This window comes from Pelodiscus sinensis, chromosome 3 (assembly GCF_052426305.1).
Source record: "Pelodiscus sinensis isolate ZL-2025 chromosome 3, ASM5242630v1, whole genome shotgun sequence".
NCBI classification, from domain to species: Eukaryota; Metazoa; Chordata; order Testudines; family Trionychidae; genus Pelodiscus; species Pelodiscus sinensis.
Window position 1 is genome coordinate 121,450,727 of NC_143054.1, and position 15,851 is coordinate 121,466,577.

Below are 15,851 nucleotides of genomic sequence, written 5' to 3' on the forward strand. Positions count from 1 at the left end.
GATTTGTCTTCTGCCATCTCTCTCCAGCCTCTGACAAACAGAGGCCAACGACACCATTTTATCCCCTGGCTAATAGCCTTTTATGGACCTAACTTCCATGAAATTATCTAGCTTCTCTTTAAACTCTATTATAGTCCTAGCCTTCACAGCCTCCTCTGGCAAGGAGTTCCACAGGTTGACCACATGCTGTGTAAAGAAGAACTTTCTTTTATTAGTTTTAAACCTGCTACCCATTAATTTCATTTGGTGTCCTCTAGTTCTTCTATTTAGGGAACTAATAAATAACTTTTCTTTATCGGCCCTCTCCACACCACTCAGGATTTTATAGACCTCTATCATATCCCCCCTCAGTCTCCTCTTTTCTAAACTGAAAAGTTCCAGTCGTTTTAACCTCTCCTCATATGGGACCCGTTCCAAACCCCTACTCATTTTAGTTGCCCTTTTCTGAACCCTTTCTAAGGCCAAAATATCTTTTTTGAGGTGAGGAGACCACATCTGTACACAGTATTCAAGATGTGGGCGTACCATAGTTTTATACAGGGCAGTAAAATATTCTGGGTCTTATTTTCAATCCCTTTCCTAATAATTCCTAGCATCCTATTTGCCTTTTTGACCGCCACTGCACACTGCGTGGAAGTTTTCAGAGAACTGTCCACGATAACTCCAAGATCTCTTTCCTGATTTGTCTTAGCCAAATTTGCCCCCATCATACTGTACCTATAGTTGGGGTTATTTTTCCCGATGTGCATTACTTTACACTTATCCACATTAAATTTCATTTGCCATTTTGTTGCCCATTCACTCAGTTTGGTGAGATCTTCTTGGAGTCCCTCACAGTCTGCTTCTGTCTTGACTATCCTAAACAGTTTGGTATCATCTGCAAACTTTACCACCTCAGTGTTTACCCCTTTCTCCAGATCATTTATGAATAAGTTGAAAAGGATTGGTCCCAGGACTGACCCTTGGGAGACACCACTAGTTACCCCTCTCCAATCTGAAAATTTACCATTTATTCCTACCCTTTGTTTCCTGTCTTTTAACCAGTTGCAATCCAAGAAAGGACCTTCCCACTTATCCCATGGCCATGTAATTTACACAAGAGCCTTTGGTGAGGGACCTTGTCAAAGGCTTTCTGAAAATCAAAGTATACTATATCTACTGGATCCCCCTTATCCGCATGCTTGTTAACCCCTTCAAAGAACTCTAATAGATTAGTAAGACAGGATTTCCCTTTACAGAAACCATGTTGACTTTTGTCCAACAAATTATGTTCTTCTACATGCTTCACAATTTTATTCTTTGGCATCCTTAATCACCAGGAGCTCTGGTTCAAAGTGGTTCATAAAGCTCGCAGGGCCCTACGAGAAGAGAAACATGCAGCTGGCACCCGGATCTCTGCCCCCTCCGAACATTCCCATGGCTCTTCGATGTGCACCCAGAGCCAATGGGTCAGGTGGCAGCGCAGCATCCCTGCCCACGTGCAGCATGCCCTGCCCGCAGCCTCACATGCTTCTTGTGCCCGGGGTGGTGAAAGGCCACAGAGCTGAACGGCTCTTCCCGAGGACAGCGGGGTGCTGTGCCAGCAGCAGGGATCTGTGCCCTGCAGTGAGCGGCTTCTTGTGTGTGAGGAGGGGGGGGGGGGGCGCTCTGGGCAGCGCCTCTGGAGATCCGTGGGGCTGGTGCGCAAGGCGGCGCTCGTCCAGTGGGGGCTTCGCTGGGCAGCCCCTCGGGCCCGGGGCGGCGTGTGCAGGGCGGCGGGGCGCAGGCACAGAGCGGGAGGCTCCGCGCTGCCCTGGCCCGCCCGAGGCCGCCTTTCGCTGTTGACTGTTGCTGTAGCTACGGCCCCAGCTCAGCGGCTCCGGGCTGGGCAGCTCCCTGACGCGCTCCCGGCGCAGCGGGGAGCTTTGGGGCCGATAACGCAGCGCCGGAGCCTTGGCGGTTCTGGAGCTGCCGCTGACACGTGCGGGGCCCGGGGGAGCCGCAGCGGGAGGCTCTTCTGAAGCCGAGCTGCTCCCGAGGGCCTCACGCCCGGTAGCTCCCGCCTTGGCCGCCCGAGGCCTGTCAGCGTTAGGAGGGAAAGGCAGCTGCAGCCAGGGCGCAGGCGAGCTCAGGGCAGGTAAGGAAGCCAGTGCCTGGGGCAGACGGGGGAAGGGAGAGACCTGCTGCCCCGAGGGGCCTTTTGGGGTTGGCGGGGTGGAGGGTGCGGAGGAGCTGGCTGTTGTGTGACGGGGAGAGCCTGTTGCACAAATACGTGCGCACAGGGGGGTCTGCAGAGCATGAGTGGTAGACGCTGGCAGTAGCAGTAACAGCTTAAAGCCAGCTGTGTGTTTGGGGGAAGAGGTAGGAGGCAGCTGTGCAGGGGAGGGTGGAGGACAGTAGCTGCGTGTAGGGGAGGGGGGGACAGCAGCGTGTTGTGGCCTGGGAGGGGGCTGAAGCCAGCTGTGTGCTGGGCAGTCGGGTAAAGCACTGTGGATGCTGCCCAGAGCAGGTGCAAGTGCTGCTGCTAAGTGCCCTGCGTGCCTGCAGCCTTTTTGCTGTGCCCAGGTGTGTGTTTGGGGGGGGGGAGAAGTTGGCAGAGGGATTCTCATACAGCAGCCCACCCCCAGGCTCTACCTGAGGAGGAGTCAGGTGTCTCCAGTGGATATTAACCTTCCCAGAAATCTTTATGCTCAGAACATGAGAACAGAAGCAAAATCTATGTGCACTGAAAGAGCACTTTTGAAAAAGGGGTTATTCTTCATAAAACAAGGTTTTCTGTGGTTGAAAAAACGGCTGCATTCTTTTGATTTACTTTTGAAAAAAAGTCAGAGGCAGGGGAAGGTTTTTCAAAAAAAGGACACTTTTTTCAAGAAGAAACCCTGTAGTCTAGACACATCCATACAGAAGAATGGGTCTAAGTCTAAGATCAGCCCTATTGACTTCAGTGAGACTGCTCTTACTCAGGGATTGCAAGATTGGGCCCCAGGACTGGAAATATTTGTTGTCAATATTTTGATCTCAGATTAATTTGCTGAAAGAAACATATACATCCCCCTAAAGTCAATTGAAGCAAAGTGCACAACAGGATACAACTGGATTTGCTCCAGTCCCACAGCGACAAACACCTACGGGATCTATATAGAATAGAGCATTCTTAAAACTTAAATACGCACCTGGAGAAGTGAAAAAACATACTGAGAGATCCAAATGAGTGCCCAGGCATCAGCTTCTTCAAGATGGGCCCTACAAAGAGGACAACAGAACCCCACTAGTCATCACCTACAGCCCCCAACATAAACCTCTCCAGCGCATTATTAACATTCTACAACCTATCCTGGAAAATGACCCCCTCATTCTCACAGGCCTTGCGGGACAGGACAGTCCTTGCCTATAGACAACCCCTAACCTCAAACAAATTATTTCCAGCAGCAATGCAGCACACCTCCATCATACTCACCCAGGAACCCACCCCTGCAGTTAACTCCAGTGCCAACTCTGTCCACACAACTATACAAGCAACATCATTACAAGACCTAATCACATAAGCCACCACATTGGAGGCTGCACATTCACCAATGTGATCTATGCTATCAAGTACCAGCAATGCCCCTCTGCCATGTATATTGGCCAAACTGGACAGTCTTTACAACAAAGGATTAATGGACACAAATCTGTTTTTTTTAAATGGCAACACACAGAAAGCTGTTGGGGAACATTTCAACTTGTCCAGGCACTCACTAATGTATTTAAAAGTGTCTATATTATTTCAAAGCAATTTCAAACGTCACCTGGAGAGAGAAACTGCAGAACTTGGTTTCATTTACAAGTTTGACACCTCCAATAGCGATTTAAACAAAGATTTGTCCTGATCTGGCTGCTACTTTCCACATCATAATGACATAAAACATTAAGCACAAAGCACTTAAAATACTGACAGCCTACTCTATTAGCCTCATTTAGCGTGGATACTCTAATTGGCAATATTTTTTTCTCCATTTTTCCCTCTTTCTCTGCTATTTATTTGCATCCCTGGACCGCTTAGCTCAATTCATCTGAAGAAGTGGTTTGTGCCCATGAAAGCTTATGATACCATCTACATCTTTTATTAGTCTAGAAGGTGCTGCAGGACTATTTGCTGTTTTTAAAGTTTTTTTCAGTTACAGACTAACACAGCTACCCCTCTGAAACTTTTGCACCCCAGGAGTCCCATCAAATAAAAAACCATTGTACAGAAAACAATTGCTAATTTAAAATCCATAAAAGCAGTTAAGCAAGCATCTGCTACAATATATAGCCCCAAGCCTTCACTCAAGTGCATGTAGTTGCTGTTTGCATGTGCAGAGTCCCAGTTCCTTCAGAAGGTGTCCTCCCACATTGAGCTACTTGTAGCATTGGGCATAAATGCTCTCTACCTCTCCAATCCCTAATTTTTATATCAAAGCATAGCTATCCTACAGCAAAATCATGTATCAGGAATTTTCTCACAATTAGTGTACATAAGTAACCATTTTCTGAAAATGTATATATCCCAGCAGTAGGAGAGGGGCAAGTAAAAAAAACAAAGATATTGTTTTATATCCTGAGAGGAAAGAAAAGGCAAACTATTGCCATACATTTTAACAAGCATTATTTTTACTGGGCCTGGAAATCAAGAAGCTGGCTTAATTTTTTGATTACAATTTTAATCTGTTATTTTAACAATTTAAAAATATTGTAAAGAAATTTGTTAGCAAGCTCATGACACATGTGTATGTCATCTCTCTCTACTCCACTGCTATCCAAGCAGAATTGTATAATTATTTTTGAGTCATTCTCAGAATTGCTACGGGAAGGATGTACAGTCTGAGCCTGATCAATAACTATCCACCACCACAAGCGGAGGAAACTGGATGAGAATGTTGTTTGGATGACTGCTGACTCATTTTCACTGAGAGTTTTCATAATCTTATAACTTGGCCAAATGTGGGTGGATTTTCACAGCAAATAGTAAAAGATGCATCTCTGACACAAAGGCCACCATTCTTCCAAATTTTGCCTCCTCCCCCCCTCTAAGAATGGACCTAATGCTTTTCAAAGAAAAAGTCATCCGCAATGGTTTAACATGGGCAAAACAACTGATTATTTCCTAGTGTCATTCTTGAAAATGACTGAACTGTTTTGGCTGAAAATCCCCCCTTTCTCCCAAAACCCCCCAGAAACAGGCATCCAGCATGGCATGGGACATTTCAAGGCAAGCATTTCAAGTCTGGCCACGTTATAAGGACCTGTTTCCAGTTAATTATAATGGGAAATGTCCCTCTGGCTGTTTCGGTAGTCAGTGACACTGCTAGCTGCACCAATAATATAATTCCTCAAACAATGTTTTTTTAAATCCAGAGAAAGGAGAAGAGCACAATATTTCACCAGGTACATTTAATTTACCCGGGGAACACCTAGAATGGACAATATTATAGGAAAGGAAGATAAAAGACTATCAATGCTGATACAAGGATATTCTATTCCTAATCAGCGAGAGCCAGTAGAATTGACAGGGCCTTGAGGTGAGTAATGTGTGTCATTCAAGGAATTAAGCACATGGGATGCCTGATAAAATTTGGCAGACTGAGTGTAAGCAACAGCATGCTAATGTTGTATCAAAAGTACCTGAAAATATTCATTGTGCCTCTTTCTCAGCAGCCCAAAATCATTAATCACATCATTTTGATTTTTTGGTGTTTGGCACATACAGTCATTTTTATTACTACAATTCCATGATTGTGAACTAATTGCACTGACTCACAAAAAAAGCTTGAAGGAGGGAATATTAAAAGAAACCCCTTATGATAAAACCACACTCAAAGTAAAAGTAGTACAAAGTAATCTATAAAATGTACCATCTTTAGAGCTCATTATTAATAGAAATATTAATTCCTAGAACTAGATTCTAATGTATACAATTTATAAGTGTTTGTCTTTTAACATATAATAAGTAGGTTTAGTGGTTGATTACTTTATATTATATTCTTTCAGTTATTCAAATATGAGAAGTTTACTCTGCTTGAATGTTAAGATAAAATATTATTTGCTATGCTAATGTTTTCATTTTCATGTCTGTCAGATAATTTTAATTATCAAGTTTATTTATTTCTTGGTTCTCTTTGTTTTCTGCCTCTTCATTATGTATTCTGTTAAATTTGGATTCTTAGCTGATACCTGCTATACATACTTTTTAACCAACATAGCCTTTTAACTTGATTTTTAAATCACTGTTTGCCTCTCCTGTGGTGTGACTGAATCCCAGAAACATACATCAGAAATACGTGTTTGCACTCAGAAGCGGATGGACTCCTGTATGCTGATAGATTCTGAACAAGCCACCCCAACATGCTGTATTTAAATAGAAATTACCAGTCACATAGTGAAAATCCTTGTCCCTTAGGCACCAAGATGAGACCACTAAACTCACAATTACTTCTGCTCTTATCCAGGATTGGAACCCAGCTCTTTGGAGATGACAGGTTAGCACTAGCCCTGGCAATAGCAAATTCTATACACTATTTGTGATACATCCTCTACAGTCACATAATATACTGATATAGGAAATAAAAATATTACAGGTATTCTGAGGGACTAAGATTTTTTATTTTCTACTATACTTGTAATGCTTGTATTCCAGACATCTTCTGGTACCGGAAGCCTGCATTTCAAACAAGGAAGAAGGTATTAGGCTTTGATTTATTTTGATTTATTTCTTAGTTTAATTTTTTTCCAAATTGTCTATTATTCTCCCTCCCCCCTCTTATTTCCCAAGACATTTTGTCTTCTCCATGTCTTCTTCTTCAGCCCTGCAAACTCTTGGACTTAAGTTTACACAAATCAGGTGTAGGGATGTTAAAATTAGGTTTATTTATTAATTGAATAGTTGATAGAATTTTTATCAACTACTCAATTAGTTGATAGGGGAAAGAGCCTGGCTTAAGCCAGGTCCAGGACCAAACCTCACTGTAACTCTGCAGGGGAGGGGAGGCAGGGTGCCTGGCTCCTACTGCCTTTTAAATTGCAGTCACAGCAGGGTTTGGTCCCGGACTTGGCGCAAGCTGGGACTGAGCCGGGCTGCAAGCCCAGCTGGAGCAGCTTCTTGCTGCGGTGAGCCTGGGCCCACAGAGGGAAGAAGCTGATTTGGTAGCCTCCCCTGATCCCCCTGGCACTGCTGCCTCTAATAAGGGGAGTAGTGCCGAGGGGCAGAAGAGGTGGCTCTGCAGAGACAGTGTTGGGTGGAATTGGCTTTTAAGTTGACTCCCACTCAACATTGGCCCCTGCTTCCCCTTCCTACCCCCCCCCCCCCACTTGCTGCCTCTGATACAGAGACAAGCAAAAGGGAGGGGTAATGTGAGTAGTTGTCTTGACTAAGGGATAAGCCTAGACTTATCAGTTAGTCAACTAGTTGACCACTCGCTTACATCCCTAATCAGGTGTCCTACTGAATTCAATGGAGCTACTAACTTGAATAGAATTACACATCTAATGGATACAGCACAGCAGTGTACCAGTTACAAGCTGTTAGAAGCAGAGACTGTATTTTGGGAATTGTACCAGTACCAACCATATTTTTAGTGTTTAATGATAATAAGTGATCAAGATATAATGGGTCTGTTCATCATATTCAAACCACTTAAATTAAACTGGGGAGAAAAATCATTAATTGTCTTGTTGATTAGTGTACTGAAATATTTATATTGCATTGCATAGAGGTCATGAGAACTGCCTATGAATCAAATTCAAATACATCTAGAAGACCCCACTAAGTTCACCTGATGAGATATTTTTTAAAAATCAGCTATGTAGAAAGCTTTCTTCTGCATTACCCTGTCAGCTAGTTTTTCACAGGTGATTTTCTGCATAATCATCTTCTGTTCCCCATGTTTCTTTTGTTGTGTCTGGCCACTTAGCAGATTTATCTGGTCCTAAAGGCACAAGGTGAAGCTAAAGCACAAGTCACTTCACTCCTGAAGGATGGTTTAGGTGCAGAAAAGTATATGTTTGCAACATACCTTTATATCTGCTTCCTGCCTGTGTGACACTTTAGAATGTAGTAGAGAGTAGGAGGCAGGCAGGAATGACCAAGTTTCCTGACTGCAAAATATTATTTTTTACAGTTATTATGGATAGATCCTTTGCCATCAGCCTGAAGAAAACTCTGGGATTTTAAAAAAATGGAAGCAGTTGGTGGGCTCCACTCAGGCCATCGCTTTAGTTCTGCATCTTTTTTTCTAGCGGCATTCATTGTATGTCCTTAAGATGGAGTGCAGAAAGTGGGATATGGAAACACATACTCTCAAAGATGAGGACCATATGTCTGAGTGGACTGCCAATGATCCAGCAAGACTGGTGCCATCTCCTAGCAAAATCACTGAGAAGAATGTGTCCTTTTTGCCCAGGGGCCAGATAAACAGCACAAACAGCTCATCTAACAAGCAGTTTACACCCTTCTGTTACTCTGCAAATAGCAGTGTGACGGACAGTAATGGCTGCTCATCAGGTAACTGGTTCCATAGCCAGCCTTTTCAGGATGCAAAGCAACTAAACTATTTGGCCAACTCTGCTCTTTTTCCTCATTTGTTGGCATCCAGTGTGACTCAGACTGGAATTGTTCAGGTCAGTAAAAGTAGTGACTTGGATAGGCTCAGTCCTGCAGCCATTCCTGTTCCTCAGATAAGCCAGGAAACCATATGCTACAACAAAAACATGGAACAGGTATGTTTGCTTGAAGCATTCATTGCATTTCACTGGAGTATTAGCATGCATGAATTTTGAAGACTGCACAATTAACATCTAATGCATTGCCCTAAAAAGGAACAAGTCTGCTGACTTTTGTGTCTGCAGCGGCAAGGCTTTAGTGGGCAGGATATGGAATGTGACCATGTGTGTGGTTATGCTGTTTTAAAGACTGCGAGGCAGTAAAATGCTGCTGTGTTGACGATTTGTAGTAACAAATTCCTTTTCCCAAGAACAAAGCAAATTGTTCATCCGCTTGTTCCTGTAGTTTTGATGTTTATTCCTCTCTGCTTCCCTCCTTTAGGAAGAATTCCATACTTTGGTAGCACAACATCATGTGTGATAATAATGACAAGGGAAACTGAAGGTTGGGATAGTTTTTACGGTGATTACTATTATCTGTCTTCTCACTATGTCTTTTTCCTTTCCTTTTCTCCACTTTTGCATCTTATTCTTTTTCCCTTTTGACTGTCCCTTTTCTCTTTTTTTCTTCTTTTAGGTGCAGACAGCAGGACAAAAGTAGCTCTGCACCATCTCCTGCACCAAAGTAGCCTGATGCACTGAGTTTCTAAATACCCATGAAAAATGTGCTATGGACACCACCTTTATTATGCAATCTGAACTGTAGGGTGTGTCTGTGCTGGAAATTCAGTGTTTTCCCTACCATTGCACAGTGCCCCCTGGAGATCACAATGGGAGAAGCAGTAGTGTTGATGAGGCACAGACTTAATTTTACTGCTGCCATTGGCAACAAGTGCTAGTGTAGACAAGGCCCTAGTTGAAGACTATGTCTAGCAGGTGAATGGAGTTTGCTTGGGCTTTGTATAGTTATTTGAGATTAGGTTGCAGTGTGGAGAGTATGCAACACTTTCTGTGAGGAGTAAACTTCTGTTTATTGTCAGGCAGTTAAAATTTGGCATAGGTCCCAGGAGATCCTAGATTTTCCTGTAGCGCCTAAGTTGCTCCTGTCTTTTTGAAGTTCTAGAGACTCCTAGAAAGAAAGAATGTATTTGGGTGGCTTCTGTGTAAGGTGCCTTCCACAGTGAGGCCTGACGGGGCAGCAGGAAAATGAAAGTGATGCTCTCACCAGACTGCTAGAGAAATACCAGAGGCAGAAACAGTCAGGCTACGTCTAGACTGGCATGATTTTCCGGAAATACTTTTAACAGAAAAGTTTTCCGTTAAAAGCATTTTCAGAACAGAGCGTCTGGATTGGCACGGACGCTTTTCCGCAAGTCACTTTTTGTGGAAAAGCGTCCGTGGCCAATCTAGACGCGCTTTTCTGCAAAAAAGCTCCGATCGCCATTTTCGCAATTGGGGCTTTTTTGCGCAAAACAAATCTCAGCTGTCTACACTGGCCCTTTTGTGCAAAACTTTTGCGCAAAAGGGACTTTTGCCCGAAGGGGAGCAGCATAGTATTTCCGCAAAAAGCACTGATTTCTTACAGTAGGAAGTCAGTGCTTTTGCGGAAATTCAAGCGGCCAGTGTAGACAATTGGCAAGTTTTTCCAGAAAAGCGGCTGATTTTCCGGAAAAACTGGTCAGTCTAGACACAGCCTCATTGTTTTTACTGTTTGTTTAGATCCAGAAATGAGTTAGCAATTCACCTAATGTAAAGAAGACATGGTCCCTACCCCAAAGAATTTGCTGTCTAAGCAAGGAGGACAAATTGAAGGGGCAGAGTAATGAAGGGAGGATAGGGATTATGCACAAAGAATAGATCATTGCTTTTTCTCTACGAGGTTATGAACTATTCCCTCTCCTCTCCACAGGGCTTAACTCATTCTTCTACTGCTAGTGGATGAAAGTTTTGTTCAACTGAGAGGACAGAAGAAGGAGGGCAGTGGAGGAAGGAGGGGAGATAGCCAAAAGTAGAAGAGGAGAGCTGAGAAGGAGACAAACTAGGTGAATGTGGAACGCATGAATGAAGGAGAGATTCATAGATGGAGAGGAGATAGGAGGACTTGGAAGGAGTGGTGGGACATTTAGTAGCAGCATTTTCATTTGGGACAGATTTTGGCCCTTCTTTATCTGTGCCAGGAGTTCTATGAAAGTAAGGAGCTAATCTCTACAACTGCTGGGGATAGATGAATAGTGCCTGACATGTTCTAGTCAATAACAATGTAATGCTTGAAGTGCCTCTGACCATAGTATTAGCAGCTGTTGATTAGCTGAAAGCCCTGAAATATTAAGGATGTTCTTAAATCTCATCTTTCAACCAATTCTCTTTTTTCATCTATGACCCTCACTCAGCCCATATTCACAGAGTACAAGCAGGTAAGGCATTCTCAGCATGGGAAGGAATAGGACACAGCTATTATAATATTATTATTTCAGTGGCACTTAGAGGCACTAAGTGAATCACACTCTTTTTGTGCTGGGCATTATACACACATGTAGTAAGAGCAAATCCCTACCCTGACCAGCTGAGTCTAAATAGAATGGCAAATGGGAGAGAGAAATGAAGTGATTTGGTGAACATCACTCAGCAGGTCAGCAATAGAGTCAAGAAGGGAATCCAGGTTTAGAAACACCTGCAAATCCCATTGGCTTTTGTAAGAATTGTATGTGCTCAGGACCTCTGGAAATCAGGTCCTGAATTATTACCATAGTACAGTAAACTTCTGATAATTCGGCACCTTTAGGACCCAGGGGGTGCCGGATTATCAGATATGCCGGAGTACCGGATGGGGGGGAGGTCAGCAGGGAACTGCGCAGCGTGGGAGAGGGCGGCACTGCGGAACCAACCCGGCAGCACCCCAGCTGCTCTGCCCCGGGCTTCCCCAAGTCCGCTGCTGCTGAAACTGACCAGCGGCTGACTTGGGGAAGCCAGGGGCAGAGCAGCTCCAATTGTCCGGCTGGCCTGAGCACTTCCGGGTTCCAGTTGGTGTTGCACTGTCAGGAGTGCCAGACCACTGGATGCCAGACAACTGGAGTTTTACTGTAGGTCTCAAAACTACCAGCAAACCTGTTTCTCTGTGGTACAGCTTATTCTAATTGATCTGGGTATAATGTTTAAAACACTTGAAAATTGTTTTGTAGAAATGTTTTACTTCTTTTTGACTGGATTATAGAATGGGCTAAATTTTTCAAAGAAAAATGTTCAGGATTTTTTTTTTTTTCAAAAACATGTCTGGATTTTCCCACCAGCAATAATACTGAAAAACACTGTGGCTATGTCTATACTGGTAGATTCTTGCACAAGAACATCAGAACTCTTGCACAAGAACACATCCACACTGCCATGTGCTTTTATGCAAGGGCATACATGGCAGTGTGGACGCTGTCTTGCGCAAGAAAGCTCTGATGCGCAAGAAAGCCCTATGGCTAAAATGGCTAAGAGACCCCTGCTGCACATCCACATTGCCCTCTTGTGCAAGAGCTCTTTCGAAAGAGAGCTTACACTTGTTAGAAAAGAGCATAGCTCTTGCGCAAGAAGCCCTCTCTTCCCACACTTTACTGTAAATATTCTTGCGCAAAGGTGGGCAGGCAGTGTGGACGCTCTACAGAAGAATGGCCATTCTTGCACAAGAACCCTCCAATGGAGACATAGCCTATGAAATAATTCACCCTTGAATATGTTTGTATGTATCATAGCAAGGTTTTCACTCAGGCCCCTTGCCCTGAAACCCCTTCTTCAGCCTCAAATCAATCAGAGACCATCTCTTGTGCAATTACCCGTGTCTTTTATTGTCCATGCCAGTTGCCCACCACCTTCTATTTACAGAGCTTTGTTTCTACAGCAAACTTGACCAGCTTCTCCATCTGGGTGGGGAAGTACACTCAGCCACTCTTTGGCCCTTACACTTCCCCTTAACAGGCTCTCTGGAAGCCTTATCTAGCCCTCTGGCTAATGAGGTCCACAGCTGTTTCCCATTACCCTCTTGGGCATGGGCTTGCTCAGCTGACTTCAGTTGCCCTTTTGAGCCAGGCTGTAGTGACAGAGCTCTGACTTAGCCTGCAGCCTGTCCAAGTATGTATAGTTTGACTGTAAAACCATAGGACATCAAAGACCGGGAAAGTGACTGAAAATATTGTCAATATTCAAATCCTTTTAAATGTTTTCCTTATATCTCACTAGCAGTATCATAGATTCTTGCAAGAGAAAGAATTTAAAAACACAATTTTTCATTATTTATGCAGTTAATTTAAATTTAGCATGTCACTCTAGTTCGACAGTGAGAAAACAGTCATTTTCACTTCTTGATTCCAGTGGTGTAGTGTAGAGCTTTGTGCGGGACTACTTTTTAAATCTTATTCCCATCCCGCCCTGCAATACCAACTCCAAACAGGTCCCTCATTGTTTCTTACATTTTTAACCTACTCCCACCTGCAAAACCTTAGATTCCTACAAATTCTGTAAGAAAGACAGATTATTTCCATGCTTCTAAAAAAACAAACAAAAATGTTGGGTGTGTAAGTATGTGGATATAATAAAAAAAATCCAGACACATTTTTACCATTAAAAGAATAGAATACATCTTTCTTAATTCATGTAAGATACTTTAACTTCTATTATAATGTATATGAATTCTCTTTCTATCACTCGTTTAAATTTAAGTATTAAAACTTTTATTAAAAAAAGAAAAATTGCTTTATATTGTTGAAATTCTAGTTATCTCTGCAAAGAAATGCTTAAATACAAATACATTCTTCTTTTTTATTTGAATAAAACAATGGAATTGCCTTTTTAAAACAAACCTCAAAGCTAGACTCTGAAAGGAAAGATTCCTTCCTGCTAAAAGGAAGAGATTAGTATATTTTCATTCATTTTGTTGGTGCTGTTTACAGAGCCCAGGACAGCAGGAACAGGTGATGATGGAGCAGATGGAGCAGCTGCAAAGGCTGGTAACTGAACAACAGAAAATCATCACATACTATAACCCAGGTACTATGTGGATTTCCTCCTAAGAACTCAGTACTGTGCATGGCAGCTGTTCACATTCCAACAATGAAATGCTGTCGTTCCCAGAATAAAATCAAGCTACTATGTGAGGTTGATTGGAGGAAGTAGAAAGATCTTCATCAGAGAGTTGTACTAAAATATTTTATTCACACCACAAAATGGTAACTTACCAAAAATGATAAAGTTTCTTTGACTCTAAATATTTCTTACAGACATTTCATGTGTAAAAGTACATTTCTGGTCAATACTAACAGACATCCACATACATGTGTCTACTAAAGTCTAGATTAAAAATCATTAGTGTTGTAATAAATTTCAGTGTAGTTGCAGGCACTGCTAAACTCTGCAATATTTTCTTTCTTTCTTTCTTTCTTTCTTTCTTTCTTTCTTTCTTTCTTTCTTTCTTTCTTTCTTTCTTTCTTTCTTTCTTTCTTTCTTTCTTTCTTTCTTTCTTTCTTTCTTTCTTTCTTTCTTTCTTTCTTTCTAAGGAAGGAATTCAGCAGACAGGCTTCTAGAAAGAACTTTCAATGCTGGTAATTCAGTCTCTTTCCCACAGTGCAATATAAACAACTAGAACAACTGCATTCTTTAATGGTACCACTGCCAGAAAATACCATCAGCATAGTAAGAAAAGAAGTATCCATCCTCTGCAGGGATTCTTTTCCCAACTTTGGAATGGGGGTGATTCCACAACCTAATTGGGACTGACTATATGAGGGATCAGCAGGTATCTTCACCCACTGCACAGAATCTGGTTTTGCCAGGCCTCTCTGCATGACTGTGAGCAAGGGGGAATAGAGAACAAAGCATGGAAAAGCCAAAGGATCTTGGCTGCCCTCCTGGAGGTATTCCTCCAAGGGGAAACAGTTTTCCTTTTGGACAGAGCTCTATAGTGCCCTTCTTCCTTCAATATTGCAATCATGGATCACCTGCATCCCTGAGAAAAGGTCTTCTGTCACAATTCTCTACAATTTCAGTTTAGCATCCACCGTGCCTGACAGGCTCAAGGATAATAGGAAGTCCTTGGAAGCAGTAGAGTTACTCCGTTGCAAATGAGATTGAAATTTGGTCCAGTGCTTTTCCATGAACAAAATATGACTAATTTTGGCAAAATGCTTAGGATGGCAGAGCTCACGTGTAGTTTTAAATAGTTCAACTAGCCCTGGCAATTAAAATTTCACTGATTTTGGTAGTAGGACAGGATCATATTTTATGTGGTTAAACCATTATTCAATGATTTATCCAAGGCATTTTCCAATATAAGCCCACCAAGAATGCATTTCCTTCCATCTTCCTTCACCTCCTTCCCTTCATAAAATGTATAAGCAGTGCAGTCATTGTAATGAAAATCATGGTCCAGTCATGTCCCTCTTACACAGCATAGTATGAAGCAGTACAGAATTCTTTGTGTGCCTTTGGGTTAATACGGTGTGTTTTTGAATAGGGGTACCCGTTTGTTAAATTATGGGACTACTTTCAAATTGAAGTATGGTACGGGAGAGTAGTTTTGGCAGTGGGGAAGTGCTGGAACAAACAGGTTTTGACTCTTTAAATTCTGAACTCTGGTTTTCTGTCCAGGGCAATGTTATAGATATACTAGTCCATACTTGTGCTAGAGTTTGATTGTAAAATGATTTTGTAAAACTCTTTGTGCATGGAGAGGAAAATATTAGTCAACATTTGATACTTTTTAAAATTCTTGTATAGATCAGAACTATTTTTTCACACTACTGAAGGTGCAGAGGGGGAGAGAGAGCAATGGAAGGGGAACCTGGATTCCAAACCAAAGTGTGCATGCCCTGACTCAGACTGGCAGGTCTTGGCTAGAATGGGTTAATAATCTTTCATTGGATCAATTTCTGTTGGTGATAGACAAGCTTTTGAGCTCCTTTTCAATTCTAGGAAAGATATTGCAAGTGTTACAGCCTAATGCAAGGTGGAATAGATTGGTTGGCATAAATAGATAGCTCCTATTTTAAGGGACCATTCAAGGTAGAGCAACCTTTTGACACCTCTCGTCATAGGACAAAAAGAAGGGGTTAATGGATCATAGATTGTTGTAATAAGCCATAAGTCCAGGGTCATAACTCTGTAAGGGTATGTCTACACTACAGAGTTAGTTTGAACTAACGGACGTTAGTTCGAACTAACTTTCATAGGCGCTACACTAGCGCTCCGCTAGTTCGAACTTAATTCGAACTAGCGGAGCGCTT

General features: G+C 42.5%; 1 protein-coding gene across 1 annotated transcript in view; it reads left to right on the forward strand.

Annotated features, from left to right (window-relative positions):
• The first annotated feature begins 1,666 nt into the window (after nucleotides 1-1,666).
• The window catches only part of LOC102452998 (uncharacterized), a 69,400-nt gene continuing 55,215 nt past the window's right edge, over nucleotides 1,667-15,851 (forward strand). Inside the window, exons 1-3 of the mRNA XM_075924635.2 lie at nucleotides 1,667-2,116; nucleotides 8,115-8,712; nucleotides 13,524-13,620. Of these exons, the coding sequence (XP_075780750.2) occupies nucleotides 8,257-8,712; nucleotides 13,524-13,620 (553 nt within the window). The 5' untranslated portion in view covers nucleotides 1,667-2,116; nucleotides 8,115-8,256. The remainder of the gene's footprint in view (nucleotides 2,117-8,114; nucleotides 8,713-13,523; nucleotides 13,621-15,851) is intronic.